Source organism: Danio rerio, chromosome 18 (genome assembly GCF_049306965.1).
Source record: "Danio rerio strain Tuebingen ecotype United States chromosome 18, GRCz12tu, whole genome shotgun sequence".
Classification (NCBI taxonomy): Eukaryota; Metazoa; Chordata; class Actinopteri; order Cypriniformes; family Danionidae; genus Danio; species Danio rerio.
Genome location: NC_133193.1, coordinates 928,308 through 952,195, shown reverse-complemented (window position 1 = coordinate 952,195; position 23,888 = coordinate 928,308). Strand labels below are relative to the sequence as shown.

The window sequence follows — 23,888 nt, the reverse complement described above, 5'->3', positions numbered from 1 at the left end:
CTGCTCTCTCACACGCGCGCACACACTCTCGCTCTTACTCTCACACACATATACACACTCTCTCTGGAGTTGTAATGTGACGCAGAGAAACACACAGTCAGACCACACACAGCTCTCCGCTTCACACACACACACACACACACACACGCGAGATTTCTCCAGTACAGGAGAGTTTCTCCAGAGCCGCTGCAGCTCCTGCACGAGCCCGCGTCTGCAGCCAATAAACAGCAGAATCAGCGCGAGGAGCGCAGGAGGGACTTTCAGAGGAGGGTCTCGGTGTGTGTGTGTGTGTGCGCGCGCGCGCGTGTGTGTGTGTGAGCAGCCGAGCGTGAAACAGAGAGCCAGGGAAACAAAGACAAGCAGGACAAGCAGCAGAAACACACTCAAGAACACGGCAAAGATCCTCTCAGCGCTACTCCACAACTCCAGCGCTCTGAGCCGACACCGGAGAGCAGCAGATCAGGGCAGATAACTCTGTTTGGTTTCTCTCTCTCTCCTGAAAGCTCTTCATTGTGCACTAAATGCGCGTCTGTTTCGGCTGAAATCGATCCTCGGGCTCTACGCAATGCAACCGCGTTCGTTTCCCACGCGTTCGTCCCGGTTGTGCGCGCGCGTTTTCCGCTATTTATGTCGCTTCACCTGAAGGAGTGCACATGCAGACATGGGGAGCATCCTCGCGTTTTTCATCTCGTTGCTCATGACGCTGGACGCACAGTTGGTTTGCTGGCAGGCGCTGATCAGATGCCATGAGGAGCGCGACTGCGAGCTCGCCTATAACCAGTATCTGACTGCGTGCGATGGGAATATCCGCGGAAGCAGAAAACAGTGTCCGAGCCACTGCATCAGCGCACTCATCCGCCTCAATCAGACCTCCAGCGGGACGCATTTGGAGAGCTGCGACTGCGGGATCGATGTGGAGTGTTTGCGGGCTAAACGCGCCATCGAACCGTGCATGCCGCGCACGCATCCCGGTGATGCAGAGGGAATGGGATGCACCGAAGCGCGCCAGCGGTGCGAAGAAGAACCAAGGTGTCAGGAGTCGCTAAACGCGTATTTATCCCGCTGCGGACAGCTGTTTAACGGGAGAAAGTGCTCGTCCCGCTGCAAATCAACCATAGAGGAGCTGCTGTTCATGCCCAATGGAGTCCTGCTGAACCAGTGCGTGTGCGACGGGCTGGAGAGGCCGTTCTGCGAGGTGGTCAAACAAAACATGGCTAAACTGTGCGCCATAGGAGACCACAGCATCTCCATTGAGCATGATGGAACAGATGATTTATACGAGGATGAGGATTATGAGGGGAAACCCGACGGTGAGGTGACTGACTCTGACGCGGTGTCCATTTCCAGTGCGCTTACTTTCACTCCACAGGTTGTTTTGATCTGCATTGGATTCGCTCTAGCTGGATTTTAGAGGGATTTTCGACTGGAAATCTACATTTTTTGTCATCATTTACTCGTTCAAGTGGATCTAAATGTAAAATTCTGTCTTCTGTTGGACTTAAAAGTAGATATTCTGATGAATGTTTGCCATTGGCGTCTATTGTAGGAACAATACAACCTACTACTGAAGCTCTCCCCCTGGGATTCTCCAGCTTTAGAGATCAAATGAAGAAACGCATGAAGGTTTTGGGGATTTGTTAATCATGACAATTTCTAAAGCAGGAATACACTACGATATTTAAAATCTTCCCAACTTTAAACACAGTTTTGATCGTCATAGTGTGGTTTAAAACAACATGTATATAATAATAACAGCACGCGACTGCACATTCTGTCATCATTCACTCACTGTAAATGTGCATTTCTGTCTACTGTTGGACATAAAAGTAGATATTCTGAAGAATGTTGGCCTTTGAGGGCGCTGTGGTGGCGCAGCAGATATAGTGCTGAAGCCTTACAGCAAGAAGGTCGCTGGTTCAAGCCTCGGCTAAGTCTGTTTCTGTGTGGAGTTTGCATGTTCTCCTCGTGTTCGCATGGGTTTCCTCCGGGTGCTCCGGTTTCCCCCTAAATTGTTCATAGTGTATGTGTGCATATGGATGTTTTCCAGTACTGGGTTGCAGCTGGAAGGGCATCCGCTGTGTAAAACATGTGCTGGATAAGTTGGTGGTTCATTCCGCTGTGGCGACCTCAGTTTAATAAAGGCACTAAGCTGAAAAGAAAATGAGTGAACGAATGTACGTCTTCATCAGTGTTTAAATGAAGACGGAAACTCAACAAGTGGACGATGAGTAAATGTTGACAGAATTTATGCAGAGTGGAAACACTGAAGGCTGGAATACACTGCGTGATATTTAAAATCATCCCAAAATGATTAATTGGAGAACATCATTATTTGGTTTAAATTTATATCTTGAAATCTGGAATCCAAATCAAGCATCCATTGGCTCAAACAACATATAATTACCGACACAGCTACAAGCTAAAATACTCCAACAACACACAAACCCTTTAATAGCAATGAATATACATAAGTGAACACCTGACCAAAAATAATATCCCTAAAATACAATATTAGGACAGTTTTAGGTGGAGAATCAGTCATTAAATGACTTCCCCTTCATCTTTAATAACTTCTCTGATGGATCAACCTGTCACTCACATGAGGTCCACCAATAGCAAACCACAACCATTTAACGTCCAATCAACTCCCGCTTTATTCTCCAGTTATCATGCTAACTTCCAAATCAGCTTACAGACATGAATGTTTACAAATTCACACAGAACAGACTCTGAAATCAGTGTGCTATAAACACTGAAAAACATCAAATTTGGCTTAATGGAAACTATACAAATCTGAGTAGGTGTCCATCACACGCTACACATGACAAACATACTATAGTAATCAGAGAAAAGGCGACAGTGTTTTTAAACTGTACTGTAGTAAGGTATTGGACTATTTTGTGTAATGTGGCATTTACAACTCATGAACTAATGAATGCTCCAGCAGAATACTGTAGTATACTTTAGTGATTATTGCTACAGTAAACTGTGGTGTATATGAGCAATATCACACTCGTAGCAGTGCGATATGGCTGTATATCGGCACTGGTGGGAGGTGTGCGTGCCGATATACAGCCATATCGCACTGCTACGAGTGTGATATTGCTCATATACACCACAGTTTACTGTAGCAATAATCACTAAAGTATACTACAGAGTACGGAGTAATACACAAAGGGTAAAGAGGCTGTACGGGTGCTGATATTACTTAAATATATCACTGCTATCAGCCAATCAGATTCAAGAACCAGACAGAACTGTTGTATAATATAGTATAATGCACCATGTTGTTGTAGAAAACTACTGTACTGGGCCATTTGTTTACATTACTGTAGTTGCTGTGTTACCATAACAACCATAGTCTCCACAACAGATAAATAAATATAATTGTGTTACCATAGCAACTATAGAATCAAAACCACAGATCAATTACTTTAGTTGTTATGTTACCATAACAACTACAGAATTACCACAACAGATTAATTACTGTAGTTGTTGTGTTACCAAAGCGACTATAGAATCATAGCAACAGAGTAATTACTGTAGTTGATGTGTTACCATAGCAACTAATAAATCACAACAACATATCAATTTCTTTAGTTGTGTTACTATACTTACTACAGAATCACAACAACAGATCAATTACTATAGTTGTTGTGTTACCATAGCAACTGTAGAATCATCGCAACAGATTAGTTACTGTAGTTGTTGTGTTATCATAGTGACTATAGAATCACCGCAACAGATTAGTTACAGTAGTTGTTGTGCTATCATAGTGACTATAGAATCATAGCAACAGAATAGTTGATGTGTTACCATAGCAACTGATAAATCACAACAACTTATCAATTTCTATTGTTGTGTTACCATAGCAACTACAGAATCACAACAGCAGATCAATTTCTATAGTTGTGTTACCATAGCAATAATAGAATCACAATAACAGATTAATTACTATAGTGGTTGTTACCATAGCAACTATAGAATCACCGTAACAGATTAATTACTGTAGTTGTTGTGTTACCATAGCAACTAATAAATCACAACAACAGATCAATTTCTATAGTTGCGTTACCATAGCAACTACAAAATCACAACAACATATCAATTACTATAGTGGTTGTGTTACCATAGCAACTACAGAATCAACACATAGCTGTAGAAAACTACAGTATCGTCTCACTTTTTTACAATACTGTAGTTGCTGTGTTACCATAACTGTAGAATCACCACAACAGATTAATTACTGTAGTTGTGTAGCAACTAGAGAATCGCCACAATTGGTCAGTTAGTGGGTCTGTTACCATGACAACTCTGGAATCGCAACAGATTAATTACTATTGTGGTTGTGTTACCATAACAACTACAGAATCACCACAACAGATTAATTACTGTAGTTGTTGTGTTACCATAGCGACTATAGAATCATAGCAACAGATTAATTACTGTAGTTGATGTGTTACCATAGCAACTAATAAATCACTACAACATATCAATTTCTTTAGTTGTGTTACTATATTTACTACAGAATCACAACAGCAGATCAATTACTATAGTTGTTGTGTTACCATAGCAACAATAGAATCACAACAACAGATCAATTACTATAGTTGTTGTGTTACCATAGCAACAATAGAATCACAACAACAGATCAATTACTATAGTACTTGTTACCATAGTAACTATAGAAACACCACATCAGAACTTTACTATGCCACAGGTTCTGTACTATAGAATGGTTCAAAAACACTGTAATATTTACTATGAGTCACTCTAGTATTCTTGTCTGTAGGCTGGAAATCACATCTGTCCAGAAACGGAGTGTATTCCACACCTTTGAAGCTCCGGCACAGCAACGTTTGTCCAGTTTTGAAAGCTCTTTTTAGCTCTTTGTGATGTTTGAGACTCTTTCTCTTGAAGTGTCTCTTTAGTGAGACTGGAGACACACACAGTGGACGTGTGTCGAGGGTTTGCTCAGCTCCTACGTCCAGCGGACTCTCATTGTACTCAAATCTTCAAATATTTGCAGTGCTCCACTGATAAAGGAGCCTGTTTTGGGATCAAGTGCTTCATTTAAGTGAAGAGACCCTTCAAAGCTGTCGAGTGGCCTCCGGCGCACTCCTTTTCTCTCACACTTCAGTTGTATTGGAGTTTTGCTGCTGGATGTTTGACCGTTTGATCGCCGTGCAGCCTTCACATCCGACTCAAACGTGTTCTCGTATGCTGGAAACCAACACCAAGTGCCTGAACAGATGTACTGAGGTTAAGCCTGACGTTTGTGTCTCCATACTAGCTGATGTTTGTTTGCAACTGTATTTGTGCGCATATAATGAATGATTAGCGATGTTACACAGGACTAGTGTCCAGAAGCACACTCGACACACGCATCTGAATGCAAATGCAATGCTTACTCACTGTTGCAACATTAGGCATGGGATGATAACCGTTTTCAAGGTATACCACGGTTTTCTGCTATTCGGTTCCTAAGGTATGTGTGCAATTCTTTTAATTACGTTTTTTTATTTTTGGTATTTTTAGGACAACAGTATCTCCAGCAGAAAAGATATTTAAAGATGCCATTTTAAACTGTAAACAAATCTGTTTTTGCAGAGTCAGTAATTCATTTAGCCTGACATGTTTACTATGAGGCGGCGCAGTGGCGCTGTTGGTAGTGCTGTCGCCTCACAGTAAGAAGGTCGCTAGTTTGAGCCTCGGCTTAGTTAGTGTTTCTGTGTGGAGTTTGCATGTTCTCCCTGTGTTGGCGTGGGTTTCCTCCGGGTGCTCCGGTTTCCCCCACAGTCCAAACACATGCGCTATAGGGGAATTGGGTAAGCACTGATCACAATACCGTGCTGCTGTGATATTTTTATCTAAGGCAGTGGTTCTCAAACTTTTTTCACCAAGTACCACCTCAGCAAAAGAATTTCTCTCCAAGTACCACCATAATGACCAGTATCGAAATAGTATAGCGTATAGTCTTAATTAAGCAGCTACAGCTCTGCACAGTTCAAAAACGTGGCAGATTAATTCCTATTTTTATGAATATGTATTATTGTCAGCCACTTTTAACAATATTAATAGTTTGAACATTAACCAAAACATTAAATATAAATAAAACATCAATGTGTGCTGTTGAAAGTTAATTAAAAATGGCACTGTTCTTAAAGTAAACAGAAAACTGCTGATCTTAAATCTAAAGTATTAACATAGTAGCCTATTCATTAAAACCTGGAAATGTTCCTTGGATATCATCATATTCATTTATAAACTCTTTTTGATCAATTTTTAAATATATAGTACATATATACTTATTTGTGTATCTTTGAAATCTAAACATTACTTCTAATGTTTCTAAACATTCCTTGTATTTTAAATATATATCATATATTTACATATTTAAATTAGAAACTAGATCACTAGATCTGCTTACTGCGCGTTAGAGTAGGCTTTGTGTGTCAGAAAAGGGATTAAACTATAGCTGTCAACCTTAGGATATAAAAATATGGAATACGCAATAACAACTATTAAAAACATGGGAAGACAATTAGCTTCAAATGATGGAATACAAAACAAACATTAAAAAAATTAAAATAAACTAAAAGGTTTAGACTATTAAAATCAATTTACTGATCACATCTGTGTTATCGTATGCGTTAAAAGTGTGTTAATTTTTTACTTTAATTATTCAGCAATTCCTCCGCCTACTACTAGAAAGAAGTCTGCGTACCACTAGTGGTACACTTACTACAGTTTGAGAAGCACTGATCTAAGGTTATCACACTGTCAGAATCTTATATCAGCCCATGTCTAGTAGGTGTATATGTGGGCTTATGCGTGTGTGTGTGTGTGTGTGTACATACAGCACTAAACCAGACACTAGCTGGGTTTCTATGCTATTTTGAAATATCGACAGAAATGCCCAATTTTTAATAAAAATGTCTACATTTGCAAACTGAAATGAGCTTGAAGTGGTTTTGGACTACTGCAGTAAAGAGTTGCTGCTAATAATGGGAGATGGAAACACATTTGCCAAATAAACACCGATATAGTGCAGGGGTTCCCAAATTTTTTAGCATGCGACCCCTAAAATGACAATACCAGTGACTCGCAACCCCCAATATCCCCTGAGGTGGTTATAAATCCAGAAAACTTGCATGCAATGGCGCACACACACACCAATAGACCAAAGTCTATTCTTCGTTTAATTTTTTAAATGTATGTCAGTGCTGTAAACGGGCCAGAAAGTTTAACCTGGTGTTATAAAATCAATCTGCTGCATCTGACGCTATTGCTGTGTCTTTAATATAATGTATTTACCCCAGGGGTCGCAATCAATAGAACAAGTAAATAAGCTACACTGAAAAAAAGTGTTGCATGCAAAACTGTTGCAAACTATTTATTTGTGTTGAATATAAACGAACAAATTAAATTCAATAATGTTCAACTTAATTTGTTTGTTTAAATTCAACACAATTAGATTGTTTCCAACCACTTAACGAAAACAAACTGAGTAAATCCAAGAAATCATCTTTGAATATTTTTTTTCAGTGTACTATAGTAACTATAAACGGCTGTTTTTTTCTCTTCAGCAGGTTATGGATAAAATATGGTAATTCTTATGGTCTAATAATAATAAGTAGATTTTTGGAAATCACCAGGCGACCCCCCTTCATTGTTCCGTGACCCCTCAAGGGGTCCCGACCCCCACTTTGAGAACCACTGATATGGTGAACGTTACACCTACATGACTGTTATGCGTGTCTTGTTTACTGTTGGTTGCTAGGTTACCAATACTACAGTCAGCCACTCTAACAATGATGTAAACACACCTAATTAGCATTTCAGATTTGATTGTTTTTGCAAACTTTCACAAGATTTGTTTCGCATTAGGATGGAAACCCAGCTAGTGATGTGAATCTTCTTCTGTTGACATTTTTAGTGTTAGCATTTTCTGTGTTTGCAGATGTGTGTGTGTGGAGTGTGTTTCTGATTTCTCAAAGGTTATTTTTGAAGTTTCACAGACTTTGTACAGACAAAAGAATTTATTTATGCATTTTGGAATTATTAAGAAAATAAAGGTCATGCTGAAATGTGAGACGGACACACTTGTCTTCAGTAAATTTATCATCTGATGTTTTACTCTCACATTACAATGAACGCTGTTGGATGAATAGTGCAATGTGTATAAATATCTTTATATACACTCACCAGCCACTTTATTAGGTACACCTATCTAGTACCAGGTCGGACCACTTTTGCCTACAGAACTGTCTTAAACCTTCATTGCAGAGATTTAACAAGCTACTGGAAATATTCATCAGAGATTTTGCTCCATATTGACATGATAGCATCACACAGTTGCTGCAGATTTGTCGGCTGAACATCCATGATGCCAATCTCCCGTTCCACCACATCCCAAAGCTGCTCTATTGGATTGAGCTCTGGTGACTGTGGAGGCCATTTGAGTACAGTGAACTCATCGTCATGTTCAAGAAACCAGTCTGAGATGATTGAGCTTTATGACATGCTGCGTTATCCTGCTGGAAGTAGCCATCAGAAGATCAAATTGTGAGCCGAGCATCTGAATGTGTCAGCAGAAATGGAGACTCATCAGAGCAGCAACGTTTCTCCAATCTTCTATTGTCAGTTTTGGTGAGTCTGTGTGAATTGTAGCCTCAGTTTCCTGTTCTTAGCTGACAGGAGCGGCACCCGGTGTGCTCTTCTGCTGCTGTAGCCCATCCGCCTCAAGGTTGGCCGTGTTGTGTGTTCAGAGATGCTCTTCTGCAGAGCTCGGTTGTAGCGAGTGCTTATTTGAGTTACTGTTGCCTTTCTATCAGCTGGAACCAGTCTGGCCATTCTCCTCTGACCTCCGGCATCAACAAGGCATTTGCGCCCACAGAACTGCCGCTCAGTTGATATTTCCTCTGTGTCGGAGCATTCTCTGTGAAGCCTAGAGATGGTTGTGTGTGAAAATCCCAGTAGATCAGCAGTTTCTGAAATACTCAGAGCAGCCCGTCTGGCAGCAACAACCATGCCACGATCAAAGTCTCTTAAATCCTCTTTCTTCCCCATTCTGATGCTCGCTCTGAACTGCAGCAGATCGTCTTAACCATTATACATGCATTGAGCTGCTGCCATGTGATTGGCTGATTAGACATTTGCTTTAACAAGCAGTTGGACAGGTGTACCTAATAAAGTGGCCAGTGAGTGCATATTATTTATGTATATTCTGAACTTTTGTTCATACTGTATATCATTCACCTGAATTTATGAACATTTAGTTCCTTAAATTACGGCATAATTGTGTATTCTCTGTTTATTACATTTTCCAATTTGACAGATTAGAAATTTGTCAACTAAATCAAGCATAATTTAACATCTGTCTGTTCATGCCTGTTTTTAGGAATGTATGCAATATAATGAATATTTAAATTCACAAAGGCTCATTTGCATACATTAGCATTATATGTAAAACAAGTCAAAGTAATTTTCACCTGTAGATTTGACTATTGCGTTCCTCTTCACTGTCTCACATTCATCCATTCCTCAGTGCTGAGCTGTAATGTTTGCACTCTTTATTCAGTGTGGTTTAATTGGAAACGTCTGCATGCTATAAAGTGTGAGCAAAACCTCAGCACAGATGCTGGTGGGTCTCCAGTCATGCACAGAGCTGGGTAAGTAATGGATTTGACTGTATATAATCTGGATTACATAATAAGTTTCCACAAAAAATGAGAAACTTATAATCAGAGTAAACTACCTTTTAAAATACTCAATCTGATTACAGTTACTTTTTAAGGATAACATATTATGTATATGACGGCAGTGAGTAAATATCCTAATATTTCTCTTTTTCTAACATTTATATTTTATCATAATAAACCTTTGAATTATATGCATTCCTGACTTTGCATTTTAAAAAGAAGCTGATAAAAGATAAAGAATTCATATTTTTTTTTCTCTATTTTTTTTTCTACTTTAAGATTTAGCACAATAGTAATCTAAATGTAATCCAAATGTAGTCAGATTACATTACCGATAAACATGTAATTCTGACTACACATTTTGTCATGTAATTAACTTCCACTATATAAGGGACAGCAGAAATGTAATCTAAAAGTAATCCAAAAGTAGTCAAATGTGTGAAATTAAAGATATTTTGTCTTATTTTCTTTTTTTCAATATATTGCCTTTTATGTAACATCAAATAGCACAAAAGTAATCTAAATGTAATCCAAAAGTAGTTTGTTACATTTCTATAAAATAAACTTAAAACATTTTCTCATGCAGTTTGTATTCAGTGACTTCATATTCACAAGATAAAGCAAAAAAAGTAATCTGAATGTAATCCAAAAGTAGTCAGATTACATCACCATGAATATATGAAACGAATCAAATATATTGTCTTTTTCATTGTCTTTCTAATTCAATATGTGACGTCAAATAAGAGATAGCAGAAAAGTAATCTAAATGTAATCCAAAAGTAATCAGATTACATTACCATGAATATGTAATCTGACTACTCATTTTGTCATATAATCACTTCCAATTCGTAAGACAGCAGAAATGTCTTCCAAATGTAATCCAAAAGTAATCGAATTACATTACCATAAATGTGTTACACATTTTTGCATATAACTAGTAAGTTATAATTCAAGAGACAGCACAAAAGTAATCTAAATGTAATCTAAAAGTAGTCCAATTACATTAACATAAATATGTCATCTGATTACACATTTTTACACATAACTAGTAATTTAGGATTAATAAGAGATAGCAGAAATGTAAACTGAATGTAATCTAAATGTGGTCAGATTACATGAAATAGCACAAAAGTAATCTAAATGTAATCTAAAAGTAGTCAGATTACATGAAATAGCACAAAAAGTAATCTAAATGTAATCTAAAAGTAGTCAGATTACATGAGATAGCACAAAAGTAATCTAAATGTAATCTAAAAGTAGTCAGATTACATGAAATAGCACAAAAAGTAATCTAAATGTAATCTAAAAGTAGTCAGATTACATGAAATAGCACAAAAGTAATCTAAATTTAATCTAAAAGTAGTCAGATTACATGAGATAGCACAAAAGTAATCTAAAAGTAGTCAGATTACATGAGATAGCGCAAAAAGTAATCTAAATGTAATCTAAAAGTAGTCAGATTACAAAAGATAGCACAAAAGTAATCTAAATTTAATCTAAAAGTAGTCAGATTACATGAGATAGCACAAAAGTAATCTAAATATAATCTAAAAGTAGTCAGATTACATGAGAGCACAAAAGTAATCTAAATGTAATCTAAAAGTAGTCAGATAACATAAACATAAGCGTATGAAATGACTTATAAATATATTTAGTCTTCTTATATTTTTTCTAATTTAATAAATGTGGCATCAAATAAGAATTAGTAAAGTAATCTAAATGTAATACAAAAGTAGTCCGATTACATTACCATAAATATGTAATTCTGACTACACAATTTTTAGGTAACTAGTATACAATTCATAAGAGATAGCAGAAAAGTAATCTGAATGTAATCCAAATGTAGTCAGATTACATTACCATGAATATTTAATCTGACTACTCATTTTGTCATATAATCAGTAAGTTCCAATTCGTAAGAGATAGCAGAAATGTAATCTAAAAGTAGTCAGATTACAATACAATGAATATGTAATCTGATCACACGTTTACATATAACTAGTAATTTATAATGAATAAGGGATAGCAGAAATGTAATCTAAATGTAATCCAAAAGTAATCAGATTACATTACCGTTAATATGTAATCTGACTACTCATTTTGTCTTATAATCAGTAACATTCAATTCATAAGAGATAGCATAAAAGTAATCTAAATGTAATCTAAAAGTAGGCAGATTACATTAACATAAACGTATGAAATGAATGAAATATATTTAATCTTCATATTTAATATAACAAATTTAACATATGTGGCATCAAGTAAGAGTTAGCAGAAAAGTAATCTAAATGTAATCCAAAAGTAGTCCGATTACATTACTGTAAACATGTAAAGTAAAAAGTGACTACTGTGACTAAGTGACTACACCCTGTCATTTATAAACTATAACTGATTACAATTCATATGTAAACCACCCAGCTCTGCTCATTGGTTTCTGGGTTTCTTTACGAAAAAACCCCCAAAACAAAACAAGCCTCTCTTTCGTCCCTGGTGAACCGTCCGGGAACAAAATCAAAATAAACAAAGGCTGCTGGAGGGGGAGGATATAGTGACACCGCTGGGCCTCGTTCCTCATTTATCTGCTTTCAGGACTGACCCAGATTTCAACCCCCACCTCACATGCGCTGCAGAGCCAGCATTGTGTCCTGTGGGTACAATGACCCATTCATGACGCGCAAGGAGGATTAACTGTGGATCTGATGTTGAGTTGGCATGACTTTTCTGAGTCTGAGATTCAAGACGGAGCTGGCAGAACATTGGAGAGCAGAAAACAACTGCAACAACAGTGCCGTTGTGCGATTCCTAATGTATCCGGAGGGAAATTAGATGCTATCAGATCTGGAGAACATGCATTCATCTGAATGACCTTTATATACTGGAGCGCTGAGGTTAAGAGCTGCTTCATTACACACCTTTGATCAGTGCTGAAAAATCATACCTAAGAACTGTTGCTTGTCAAATAATGCCCTACAGATAAAGAATCTGCTGTAGCAGTTTGTGTGAAAACGTAACATTCTGTAGTGCATTTACTTTTACTATAAAATCTGCACAAAGGCTGCATACTATAGTACTTGTGTTATCGCAGCAACTATAGAATTACCACAACAGATTAATTACTATCCGCTTGTTAAGTCGTGACGTATCGGTGACGTTTGGTATACTGTTTCCGGGTCCAAGTCGCTAATCATTTGAATTGAGAAAATGTTTGTTTGTGAACACTTTTTAGTCCCATCACACATTAAAGTGAAATTGATATAAAGTCATAGTGTACATGTCGGTCTCTGGACTTGCTGCATCACAAATACCAAAATTTTAACAATTTATAATAAATAAATCACTTTCTGGACATCAGATATTAGGCATGGATATATATATATATATTGCGATCATGATTTTCGAAAGTATTACAGCGCTTTGTAAACGTTTATTATTACCATTTGATGAGTTTCCCCATTCAGTTTCATAAAATACTCGAGTGACATCACATTAAAAGCGGATAGTACTTGTGTTACCATAGCAACTGTAGAATTACCACAACAGATTATTTACTATAGTAGTCGTTACCATAGCAACTATAGAATTACCACAGCAGATTAATTACTATAGTAGTTGTGTTACCATAGCAACTATAAAATTACCACAGCAGATTAATTACTATAGTAGTTGTGTTACCATAGCAACTATAAAATCAGCACAACAGATTAATTACTATAGTAGTTGTGTTACCATAGCAACTATTGAATTACCACAACAGATTAATTACTATAGTAGTTGTGTTACCATAGCAACTATAGAATTACCACAGCAGATTAATTACTATAGTAGTTGTGTTACCATAGCAACTATAGAATTACCACAGCAGATTAATTACTATAGTAGTTGTGTTACCATAGCAACTATAGAATTACCACAACAGATTAATTACTATAGTAGTTATGTTACCATAGCAACTATAGAATTACCACAGCAGATTAATTACTATAGTAGTTGTGTTACCATAGCAACTATAGAATTACCACAGCAGATTAATTACTATAGTAGTTGTGTTACCATAGCAACTATAGAATTACCACAACAGATTAATTACTATAGTAGTTGTGTTACCATAGCAACTATAGAATTACCACAGCAGATTAATTACTATAGTAGTTGTGTTACCATAGCAACTATAAAATCAGCACAACAGATTAATTACTATAGTAGTTGTGTTACCATAGCAACTATTGAATTACCACAACAGATTAATTACTATAGTAGTTGTGTTACCATAGCAACTATAGAACTACCACAGCAGATTAATTACTATAGTAGTTGTGTTACCATAGCAACTATAGAATTACCACAGCAGATTAATTACTATAGTAGTTGTGTTACCATAGCAACTATAGAATTACCACAACAGATTAATTACTATAGTAGTTGTGTTACCATAGCAACTATAGAATTACCACAGCAGATTAATTACTATAGTAGTTGTGTTACCATAGCAACTATAGAATTACCACAACAGATTAATTACTATAGTAGTTGTGTTATCATAGCAACTATGGAATTAAAAAAGATTGCATTAATATATGCACCTATAATAAGCCAACAAAAAGACTCATTTTTATGCGAAGTGAAATCTGTGTAAGCTAAGGTGTGTAAATCTAGCTGTGCTAATATGCTAATGCTCAGGTTATGACATTTGACTCCCCGACTAACAAGCTATGAGTGTCCAGCAGGTGGCGCCACAAAGCTAGCTCCTGCAGCACTGATAATACATGTCGTTTGTGTGAAAACGTAACATTCTGTGGTGCATTTCGTGAACTATAGAATTAGCACAACAGATAACATACTATAGTACTTGTGCTACAATAGCAACTATAGAATTTTCACAACAGATCACTTACTATAGTAGTCGTGTTACCATAGCTACAATAGAATTACCACAGCAGATTATTTACTATAGTAGTTGTGTTACCATAGCAACTATAGAATTTTCACAACAGATTAATTACTATAGTTGTGTTACCATAGCAACTCTAAAACAACCACAAAGGATAAAAAAAAAAATTACACTAATATATGCAACTACAACAGACCAACACGTAGCAGGTTGATGGGTTTCTATGTGGAGTGAAATCTGTGTAACCTAAGAGGTCAAACTAGACCTTTGACCCCTGACTAACAAGCTACGAGTGTCCAGCGGGTGGAGCCACAAACCAAACTCATGCAGCACTGATAGAATACATGTAGTTTGTGCGAAAACGTAACATTCTGTAGAGCATTTAGTGACTGTTTCAGGCGGTTTGGTGATTTCAGTCCTCATATAGTCGACACTTCATGTTCATTATCATTTGAACTCGTTTAACGTTACGCATACTGTACATGTTTGCTGCAAGTGTCTGCCTTGAGATTGATGCAATTGTAATTTTATATGCTGATTTGATTGCACAGGAATTTCAGGACTTACTTAGCCAATCACAGTAGATGTGCAAAAGGCGATTAAAGAAAGTGAAAGCATGTTGTTGCGGATGGTGCCCGGAGGACTTTTATTATGAAAGTATAGATCGCCGCTGGCCGGAAAAGAAAGTGCTTTCACTCTAGCGATCGCTAGATCATCGCAGCCATTGCTCACGTGCAGTCCTCCATCTGTTAAGAGCCACAGACGGACACTGCAGCTCCCTTTCGTGACAGAAGATTGTTTATGGTGTTGTGTGCGTCCTATAAGAGTGAGTAGCAGTCCGGATGGCATGTAAATAGAATGAGAGAACATTCCAAACGTGATGCTTGTGTTAAATCATTACAGTGCTTAGCATAGCAGGCTAAAGCTCTCATGTCTAGTTATGAGTGAAGACATTTAATGTTTACTGTTATATAATATGTTTATGGTTCACTTTGTTCTTGTTTATGGGGAGCAGCCTATATTGTGAATGTGACTTATCGATGTAAGAGTTTAATTTAGTTTTATACTTTGTGTGTTTCAGAGAAACCACACCCCCTATACACCCTACAAACATCCCTAAGTGCTCAGATCAAGGATCTAGTGTTTCAGTTCATACAAGCAAGCGCACGCCAAGTTATCTTCTCATTGGCCTAAATGTTGATGTACTAAGCCCTACGGACTTCAGTGGATGCTTTAAAGCTGCTCTGCCCATACTATCAATGTTTGCTGCTGGATTAGAGCTCACTCCCCATCCTGTTAATTCTTACTGATTGATAGCTGTACAGGCTGGCTCCCCCCCCCCCTTTGTGGACAATTTGCAGTTTGCAATAAACCCTGTTTAACTTCACCTCATCTCTCTGTCGTGTTCTAACCGACACCCCTGGTTCGCTACGCTCCCTTTAACTAGCCCTAACGGCAAGGTAGTCTTCACTACATTTATTGGTCCTTCGAGCCGGAGCGTAGTTGTGCTAGGATTATGCAGCAGAGTGAGCACGCATCGTGGGCCCTCCCACGGCCAAGACGTCAGGTGAGACAGCCAACATATTTACAAGATTATGAAGTGAGTGCTGTGCGACCCAAGTCACATACTTCAAGAAAATTTAATTTGTCCCTGCCTGTCCCTAGTGAGTCAGTGCACAGCCAGCAGCCTCACATTCAGTGGCGCAGACCCCCTGAGACACAAGCAGAGTATGCGTTAGATCCAGAAAATCAGTATGAGGATATCAGCCGTGGATGGCCACTTAACCCTAAACCATGCACTCAGGTGGACATTGAGCAAAGTGAGTTAATCAGAGGAAGCAACGCGAGCAGTTATACTTCACTATATGGCCAGAGAAGGGAACCCATGTTATCGGCTTTGAACCAAGCACCAGTAGCTGAACAGTGCGATCCACTATTTGAATCATGGCCAGTTTCTTCTATGCCAGTAGCAGAGGCCCATTTGATGCCTGAGGAAGAGAATGAAGAAGTAGATACGCCACCTCCCCCCCGGCCTTCCTCTAACTACCTACCAGAGCCAACAGTTGAAGAACACCGTGTGTTTACTGCTATTGATCGGATGATGAGTGAGTTACAGTTAATGAGAGACAGAATGACGCCAAACCGCATAGCACAAACTCATCCACATTCGACACATCAGAGTCATAACTCCCCTCACCATAGTAGAGGCTTGGAACATAACACTTGGTGCCAGACGCAACAGTCAGGACCCAACATATCTAGCTTTGGTCACCCGCCCAGTATGCATAGCACCAGTAGAGGTCCTTTACCTCAGCCACGAGTAAGACCTTATATGAGTCAGCCTCAGAATGCAAGGAGCCGAGAGCAATCATGGGTATCCACATGTCAATCAGGAGGAGAGTATCGGGGGCCTGCTCCGAAAATCCCTCAGTTTATCCATAATGACCCCATGGAGTTTTCACGATTCAAGTTGGCTCTGACTAATCTGTTGCCAGCAGATGCTCCTGAACTCTTTAAGTATCAGATACTTGTAGACCATGTGAAGCTTGAGGAGGCCTGTCTCATCGCTGACTCCTTCATTAATTCACCCCGGCCATACACCGATACAATGATGGCTTTAACAGAGAAGTTTGGACAGCCACACCACATAGCCTTACGGCGAATAGCTGCTTTGATGGAGTCACCGGAGATCAAGAGAGGAGATCTATTGGCCTTTGAACGGTTCTCGCTGCATGTCCAGTCACTGGTAGGAATGCTCCAGACTTTGGGCCCAGATGGAGATGTCGAGCTGAGCTGCGGCTCACATGTAGCACGCTTACTTACCAAGCTTCCCATCGAAATGAGAGCTAACTTTCGTCGTTCAAGGTTCCATCATCCGAGACATACCCCTACCCTGCTCGACTTAGCTGAATGGTTACGCTATGAGTCATGGTGCCAAGGTTACGACACCACTCCAGAACCTCGCACCTCACGGGTGACTGGATTAAGAGCGGATAAAAGATTTAATAAGCCTGTTGCTACAGTTCTTCATGGTTCTGAGAGTAGTACTTCAAACAGAGCTCAGTCAGAGAGTCAGAGCCCATCCTCCTCCAAGCAGAAGAGCCATATCAAACCTTACTGCCCCTACTGTAACAATACAGAGCACTTCCTCAATAAATGTCAGGCCATTCAGAAGCTTACACGGGAACAGGTCGTAGAGTGGATTAAATCGCACAAACGGTGCTGGAGATGTGGAAGAGCCCATCAAGCCTCTCAATGTGACCTGAAGAGGCTCTGCGATATCTGCCAAAAGAGGCACTTAAGAGTACTACATGATGCTAATACTCGTCCTGAAGAGTCCAAAGCTGAAAGCTGCCTAGTGAACACCAGCCTGGATGTCCTGTATCTTGATAAACCATCGTCTCATGCTCGAGTACTGCTAAAGGTTGTCCGAGTCACCCTACAAAATGGAGACAAGACACTAGATACTTATGCAATCTTGGACGATGGATCAGAGAGGACAATGCTCTTACCAGAGGCAGTCAACCAACTTAATTTGGATAAGAGACCCGAAACCCTCGCTCTTCGTACAATCCGTCAGGAAGTCCAGACATTGAATGGAGCTTCAGTCTCATTTAAAATATCATCCACGTCGAAGCCCAAGAAAACATTCCAGATCAAGAATGCTTTTACTTCCAAGCGCTTAGGCTTGGCAGACCACTCGTACCCCGTGGCCAGTCTCAAGAAGAGGTACAAGCACCTAGCTGACCTTCCCTTGGAGTCCTTCGCCTTCGTCAAGCCGCTTGTGCTGATTGGTGCAGACTACCCTCAGCTGATCTCTCCTGTTGAACCTGTGAGACTAGGCCCTCCAGGAGGTCCGGCAGCCATTCGCACTCGATTAGGCTGGACACTCCAAGGACCGGCACATCTCATCCAGTGGGCTCCAACTACCCAGCAGTGTCTTCACACTAGTATATCATCACCAACCCTGGAGTTGATGCAGAATGTAGAGAGGCTCTGGAAGATGGACGCTTTGCCGTATCAGAGCACTAGGCTGGCTGTGAGGTCAAATGAGGATAAAGAGGCGTTAGAACTTCTGGAAGTCAAAACAAAGCGAGTACAAGTCGCAGGCATCTTCAGATATGCTACACCTTTGCTGAGGAAACAAGGTGTACCCCCCCTCAGAGCTCAGAAAGAAAGTGTCTTACCTAGCCTCAGGGCCCTAGAGAGACGTCTGGCCAGGGACCCTCAACAAGCCGAGGAGTACTGTGCAGCCATTAGTAAGTTGGAGGAGGCAGGAGCCATTAGGAGACTCACTACAAGTGAAGTATTAGACTCTGCTGAGTCATATTACATCCCGCATCATGTGGTGCATCATAATGGGAAAAGTCGTATAGTCTTCAATTGCTCTTTCCCATACCAAGGCCGTAGCCTTAACGACACCCTCCTACCAGGACCAACTCTTGGAGCCTCTCTTCTGGGAGTTCTGCTACGTTTCAGGGAACATGCCGTGGCAATCAGTAGCGACATCAGAGGCATGTTCCACCAAGTCGAACTTTTACCAGAAGATCAGCCGCTCCTCAGATTTATATGGAGAGACATGAAACGTGCCGATCCACCTGCAGTCTTTCAGTGGCAGGTTCTCCCCTTTGGTACTGCATGTTCACCTTGCTGTGCCACGTTCGCACTCCATAGACATGCAAGGGATCACAGTGGAGTAAATAATGCAGTCCTTCATTCAGTGGAACATTGTTTCTACGTGGATAATTGTCTCCAGAGTCTGCCGACAGCTGAGGAGGCCAAGGAGTTAGTTGACCAGCTCAGAGACGTGCTGGCATCTGGAGGGTTTGAGCTCAGACAATGGGCCTCCAATGTACCTGATGTTCTCCGACACTTACCTGCTGAGGTGAGGTCCGACAGTATGGAGAGGTGGCTTTCGCATGACGAACCTGGTCTTCCGGAACCAGCCCTGGGCCTCAGTTGGCACTGGGGATCAGATACCCTCGGTTATAGAAGCAGACCTGTGGAATAAAAGACACTGACAATGAGGAACATTTATAAAGTGCTGGCCCGCCAATACGATCCTTTGGGATTCATAGCGCCCTACACTACTCGAGCAAAGCTCATTGTTCAGAGCATGTGGGACAAACCCCGTGACTGGGATGACCCATGTATCCCCCCTGACTTGCAGAAGGCATGGACGACATGGGAATCTGAGCTTCACTGGCTACCTCACATTGCTGTACCTCGTCCTTATGCTCCAGGCCTCACTGAACCGATGGTGGTCTCAAGACAGATACATGTATTCAGCGATGCCTCCACTAAAGCGTATGGCTCTGTGGCATACATTAGGACTGAAGATGTCCAAGGACGAATACAGGTAGCCTTCCTCGCTGCACGATCTAGAGTGGCACCTCGTCGCCAACACTCAATCCCTCGCCTTGAACTTTGTGGAGCGTTGACTGCTGCTCAATTAGCGAAGAAGATCGAGACAGAGCTAACCATCAAGACAGATAAACCAATACTCTGGAGTGACTCAACGACAGTATTAACCTGGTTGCATTCGGAGTCATGCCGGTTTAAAGTTTTTGTGGGCACGCGTATTGCAGAAATTCAGGAGCTAACCGCAGGGAGTACCTGGCTTTATGTTGACACTGCCCAGAACCCAGCTGACGATGTGACCAGGGGAAAGGCCTTGGCAGAGCTTGCTGTTCCAAATCGTTGGAGTCAAGGACCGCTCTTTCTTCATAAACCCTCTACGGACTGGCCATCACAACCTGGAGAACTCCTTGAGCAGGACATTTCTGAGTACAAGAAAGTGACTCTATGTGGAACAATCTCCAAAGCTAACAGACAGGAGGCTCAAGGGGCCTTAACTTACCAGTCTTGGAATGACCTGATGGAGTCAGTAGCACAGGAGGCATATGGGGCGGCCAATCAAGATACCTGTTTAACTGCGAAGGACTATCGTCGAGCGGAGAAGTCTATCTTCAGTAGGATCCAAGCAGAGTGCTTTCCAGAAGAGTTACATTGTCTTAAAGCAGGTAAAGCTGTGCCTCGCAGCAGCCGTCTTGCATCTCTATCACCAGAGCTCGATCCCAGTGAGGGATTTATACGAGTAGGAGGGAGACTCCGACGAGCTGAAGGGTTAGACACAGCCTTCAAGCACCCTATTCTCTTAGACCCGTCACACCATATGACAAAACTCCTCATTCGGGATTACGATGAACGACTCTGTCATCCAGGTCCAGAGAGAGTCTTTGCGGAGATTCGTCGCACGTTCTGGATCCTTCGTGGAAGGGAAGCCATAAGGAGAGAGCAACACCAATGCCAAGGGTGCCAGCGATGGAAAGCTAAACCCTCAGTTCCAAAGATGGCAGATCTTCCCTTAGCTCGCCTTCGCCTATACCAACCGGCATTTTACTCAACAGGCGTTGATTGCTTTGGTCCATTTCAAGTGAGGATAGGAAGACGTTCTGAAAAGAGATGGGGCATTATTTATAAATGTCTTACAACTAGAGCGGTCCATTTGGATCTCCTGCATGCCATGGATTCGGACTCGTTCCTAATGAGCTTAAGGCGATTCATTGCGCGCCGTGGCAGTCCAGCTGAGCTTTATTCCGACCAGGGCACGAATTTCAGAGGAGGTGAAAAGGAGCTGAGCGAATGGTTTAGTCGCATGTCTCCTGACCTTCAGCAACTCCTCGCCAAGCAGAAAATCGCCTTCTGTTTTAACCCCCCTGCAGCTCCACACTTTGGGGGGACATGGGAGAGGGAGATTAAGTCTGTTAAGATGGCCTTGAATACTGTCATTGGAGCTCAGCCCATATCTGAGGAAGTCTTACGCACTGTTCTATTGGAGGTCGAAGCAATACTAAACTCTAAACCATTGGGTTACACTTCCTCAAATGTTGCCGACCTGGATGCTGTGACGCCAAGTATCCTTCTAATGGGGCGGCTTGATGGCACACTGCCGCCAGTTGTGTATCCAAAGAGTGAAGGATTAAGCCGGCGGAGATGGCGTCACTGCCAAGTGTTGGCTGATCACTTCTGGGCAAGATTTATCAGGTGCTATCTGCCCACACTACAGTGCCGCCAGAAGTGGCGTGATACTCAAGCCAACCTGACAAATGGAGCTGTAGTCATGTTGATGGATCCACAGTACCCTCGAGCACTCTGGCCTATTGGCAGGGTGATTAAAGTTCACCCAAGTGTGGATGGATGTGTACGATCTGTAGATGTACAAGTTAAGGACAGGGTTTACACCCGGCCTGTTGCCCGGCTTATTCTTCTACCTGCAATCCCAGCTGAGAACGTTGAGGAAAATGGCTTGAATGAATCCTAATTAACAGTACACTTTTGCATGGTCAAATTGCAAGCAATTTGGGGGCGGCTGTGCAAAAGGCGATTAAAGAAAGTGAAAGCATGTTGTTGCGGATGGTGCCCGGAGGACTTTTATTATGAAAGTATAGATCGCCGCTGGCCGGAAAAGAAAGTGCTTTCACTCTAGCGATCGCTAGATCATCGCAGCCATTGCTCACGTGCAGTCCTCCATCTGTTAAGAGCCACAGACGGACACTGCAGCTCCCTTTCGTGACAGAAGATTGTTTATGGTGTTGTGTGCGTCCTATAAGAGTGAGTAGCAGTCCGGATGGCATGTAAATAGAATGAGAGAACATTCCAAACGTGATGCTTGTGTTAAATCATTACAGTGCTTAGCATAGCAGGCTAAAGCTCTCATGTCTAGTTATGAGTGAAGACATTTAATGTTTACTGTTATATAATATGTTTATGGTTCACTTTGTTCTTGTTTATGGGGAGCAGCCTATATTGTGAATGTGACTTATCGATGTAAGAGTTTAATTTAGTTTTATACTTTGTGTGTTTCAGAGAAACCACACCCCCTATACACCCTACAAACATCCCTAAGTGCTCAGATCAAGGATCTAGTGTTTCAGTTCATACAAGCAAGCGCACGCCAAGTTATCTTCTCATTGGCCTAAATGTTGATGTACTAAGCCCTACGGACTTCAGTGGATGCTTTAAAGCTGCTCTGCCCATACTATCAATGTTTGCTGCTGGATTAGAGCTCACTCCCCATCCTGTTAATTCTTACTGATTGATAGCTGTACAGGCTGGCTCCCCCCCCCCCTTTGTGGACAATTTGCAGTTTGCAATAAACCCTGTTTAACTTCACCTCATCTCTCTGTCGTGTTCTAACCGACACCCCTGGTTCGCTACGCTCCCTTTAACTAGCCCTAACGGCAAGGTAGTCTTCACTACAGTAGACAAGACAAAATATACATAGAAAGTAGTGACTGCAGGTTAGAGGAAAGTAGTGCAGTGAACATACAGATATAGTAAATTTACAGAAATAGTTTACATTATAAAATACTAAATTTACTTAAAATAAACACAAATAAAAGCACACATTTTGTAAAGTACAATTCCTGAGAAAAACTACTCTATTATTACAGCAATTCCCGTATTTGAGCAGTGCAGCATGAAAATGAACTTAAATATTATCCTATAACTGCTTCTTTCTTTTACTAATTAACCCTCCAGCTCTACTGTGGTGTATTGTAGTATAATATACCCTATAGTTGAACAAATCTACAGTATTGGCTCATTTGTTTGCTAATCGTTGTTGCATTACCATAGAAACTATAGAATCACCACAACAGATTCATTACTGTAGATGTTGCGTTACCATAGCAACTCTAGAATCACCACAACAGATTAATTACCTTAAATGTTGTTATAGCAACTGTAGAATCACCACAACAGATCAGCTACTGTTGTTGTGTAACCATAGCAACTGTAGAATTGCCACAACAGATCAGTTACTGTAGTTGTGTTACCATATCAAGTGTAGAATCATCAAAACAGATAAATTACTAGTTGTTGTGTTACCATAGCAACTGTAGAATCACCACAACAAATTAATTACCTTAGCCATTGTGTTACCATAGCAACTCTAGAGTCTCCACAACAGATCAATTACTACAGTTGTTGTGTTACCATAGCAACTCAAGAATATCCACAGCAGATAAGTTAATATAGTTGTTGTGTTACCATAGCAACTATAGAATCACCACAGCAGATTAATTACTATAGTTGTTGTGTTACCATAGCAACTCTAGAATATCCATAGCAGATAAGTTAATATAGTTATTGTGTTACCATAGCAACTATAGAATTGCCACAACCTATCAATATAGTTGTTTTGTTACCATAGCAACTGTAGAATCACCACAACAGATTAATTACTATAGTTGTTATGTTACCATAGCAACTCAAGAATATCCACAGCAGAT

At 40.5% G+C, this 23,888-nt stretch overlaps 3 protein-coding genes across 3 annotated transcripts; all 3 read left to right on the top strand.

Moving 5' to 3' along the window:
- Positions 1 to 335: 335 nt before the first annotated feature.
- On the top strand, positions 336 to 8,095 carry si:ch1073-459b3.2. Its single transcript, XM_068214869.1, has one exon. The coding sequence runs from the start codon at positions 662 to 664 to the stop codon at positions 1,409 to 1,411; it is 750 nt and encodes a 249-aa protein (XP_068070970.1). The 5' UTR covers positions 336 to 661; the 3' UTR covers positions 1,412 to 8,095.
- Positions 8,096 to 15,286: 7,191 nt separating this feature from the next.
- On the top strand, positions 15,287 to 22,767 carry LOC110438080 (uncharacterized). The gene is made up of 2 exons (XM_021467736.3): positions 15,287 to 15,418; positions 15,674 to 22,767. The coding sequence occupies exon 2, from the start codon at positions 16,109 to 16,111 to the stop codon at positions 19,601 to 19,603; it is 3,495 nt and encodes a 1,164-aa protein (XP_021323411.1). The 5' UTR covers positions 15,287 to 15,418; positions 15,674 to 16,108; the 3' UTR covers positions 19,604 to 22,767.
- On the top strand, positions 19,616 to 22,767 carry LOC101884251 (uncharacterized). The gene is made up of 2 exons (XM_005173625.6): positions 19,616 to 22,206; positions 22,462 to 22,767. Exon 1 carries the CDS (start codon positions 19,616 to 19,618, stop codon positions 21,914 to 21,916), a length of 2,301 nt encoding a protein of 766 aa, XP_005173682.3. The 3' UTR covers positions 21,917 to 22,206; positions 22,462 to 22,767.
- Positions 22,768 to 23,888: the final 1,121 nt, after the last annotated feature.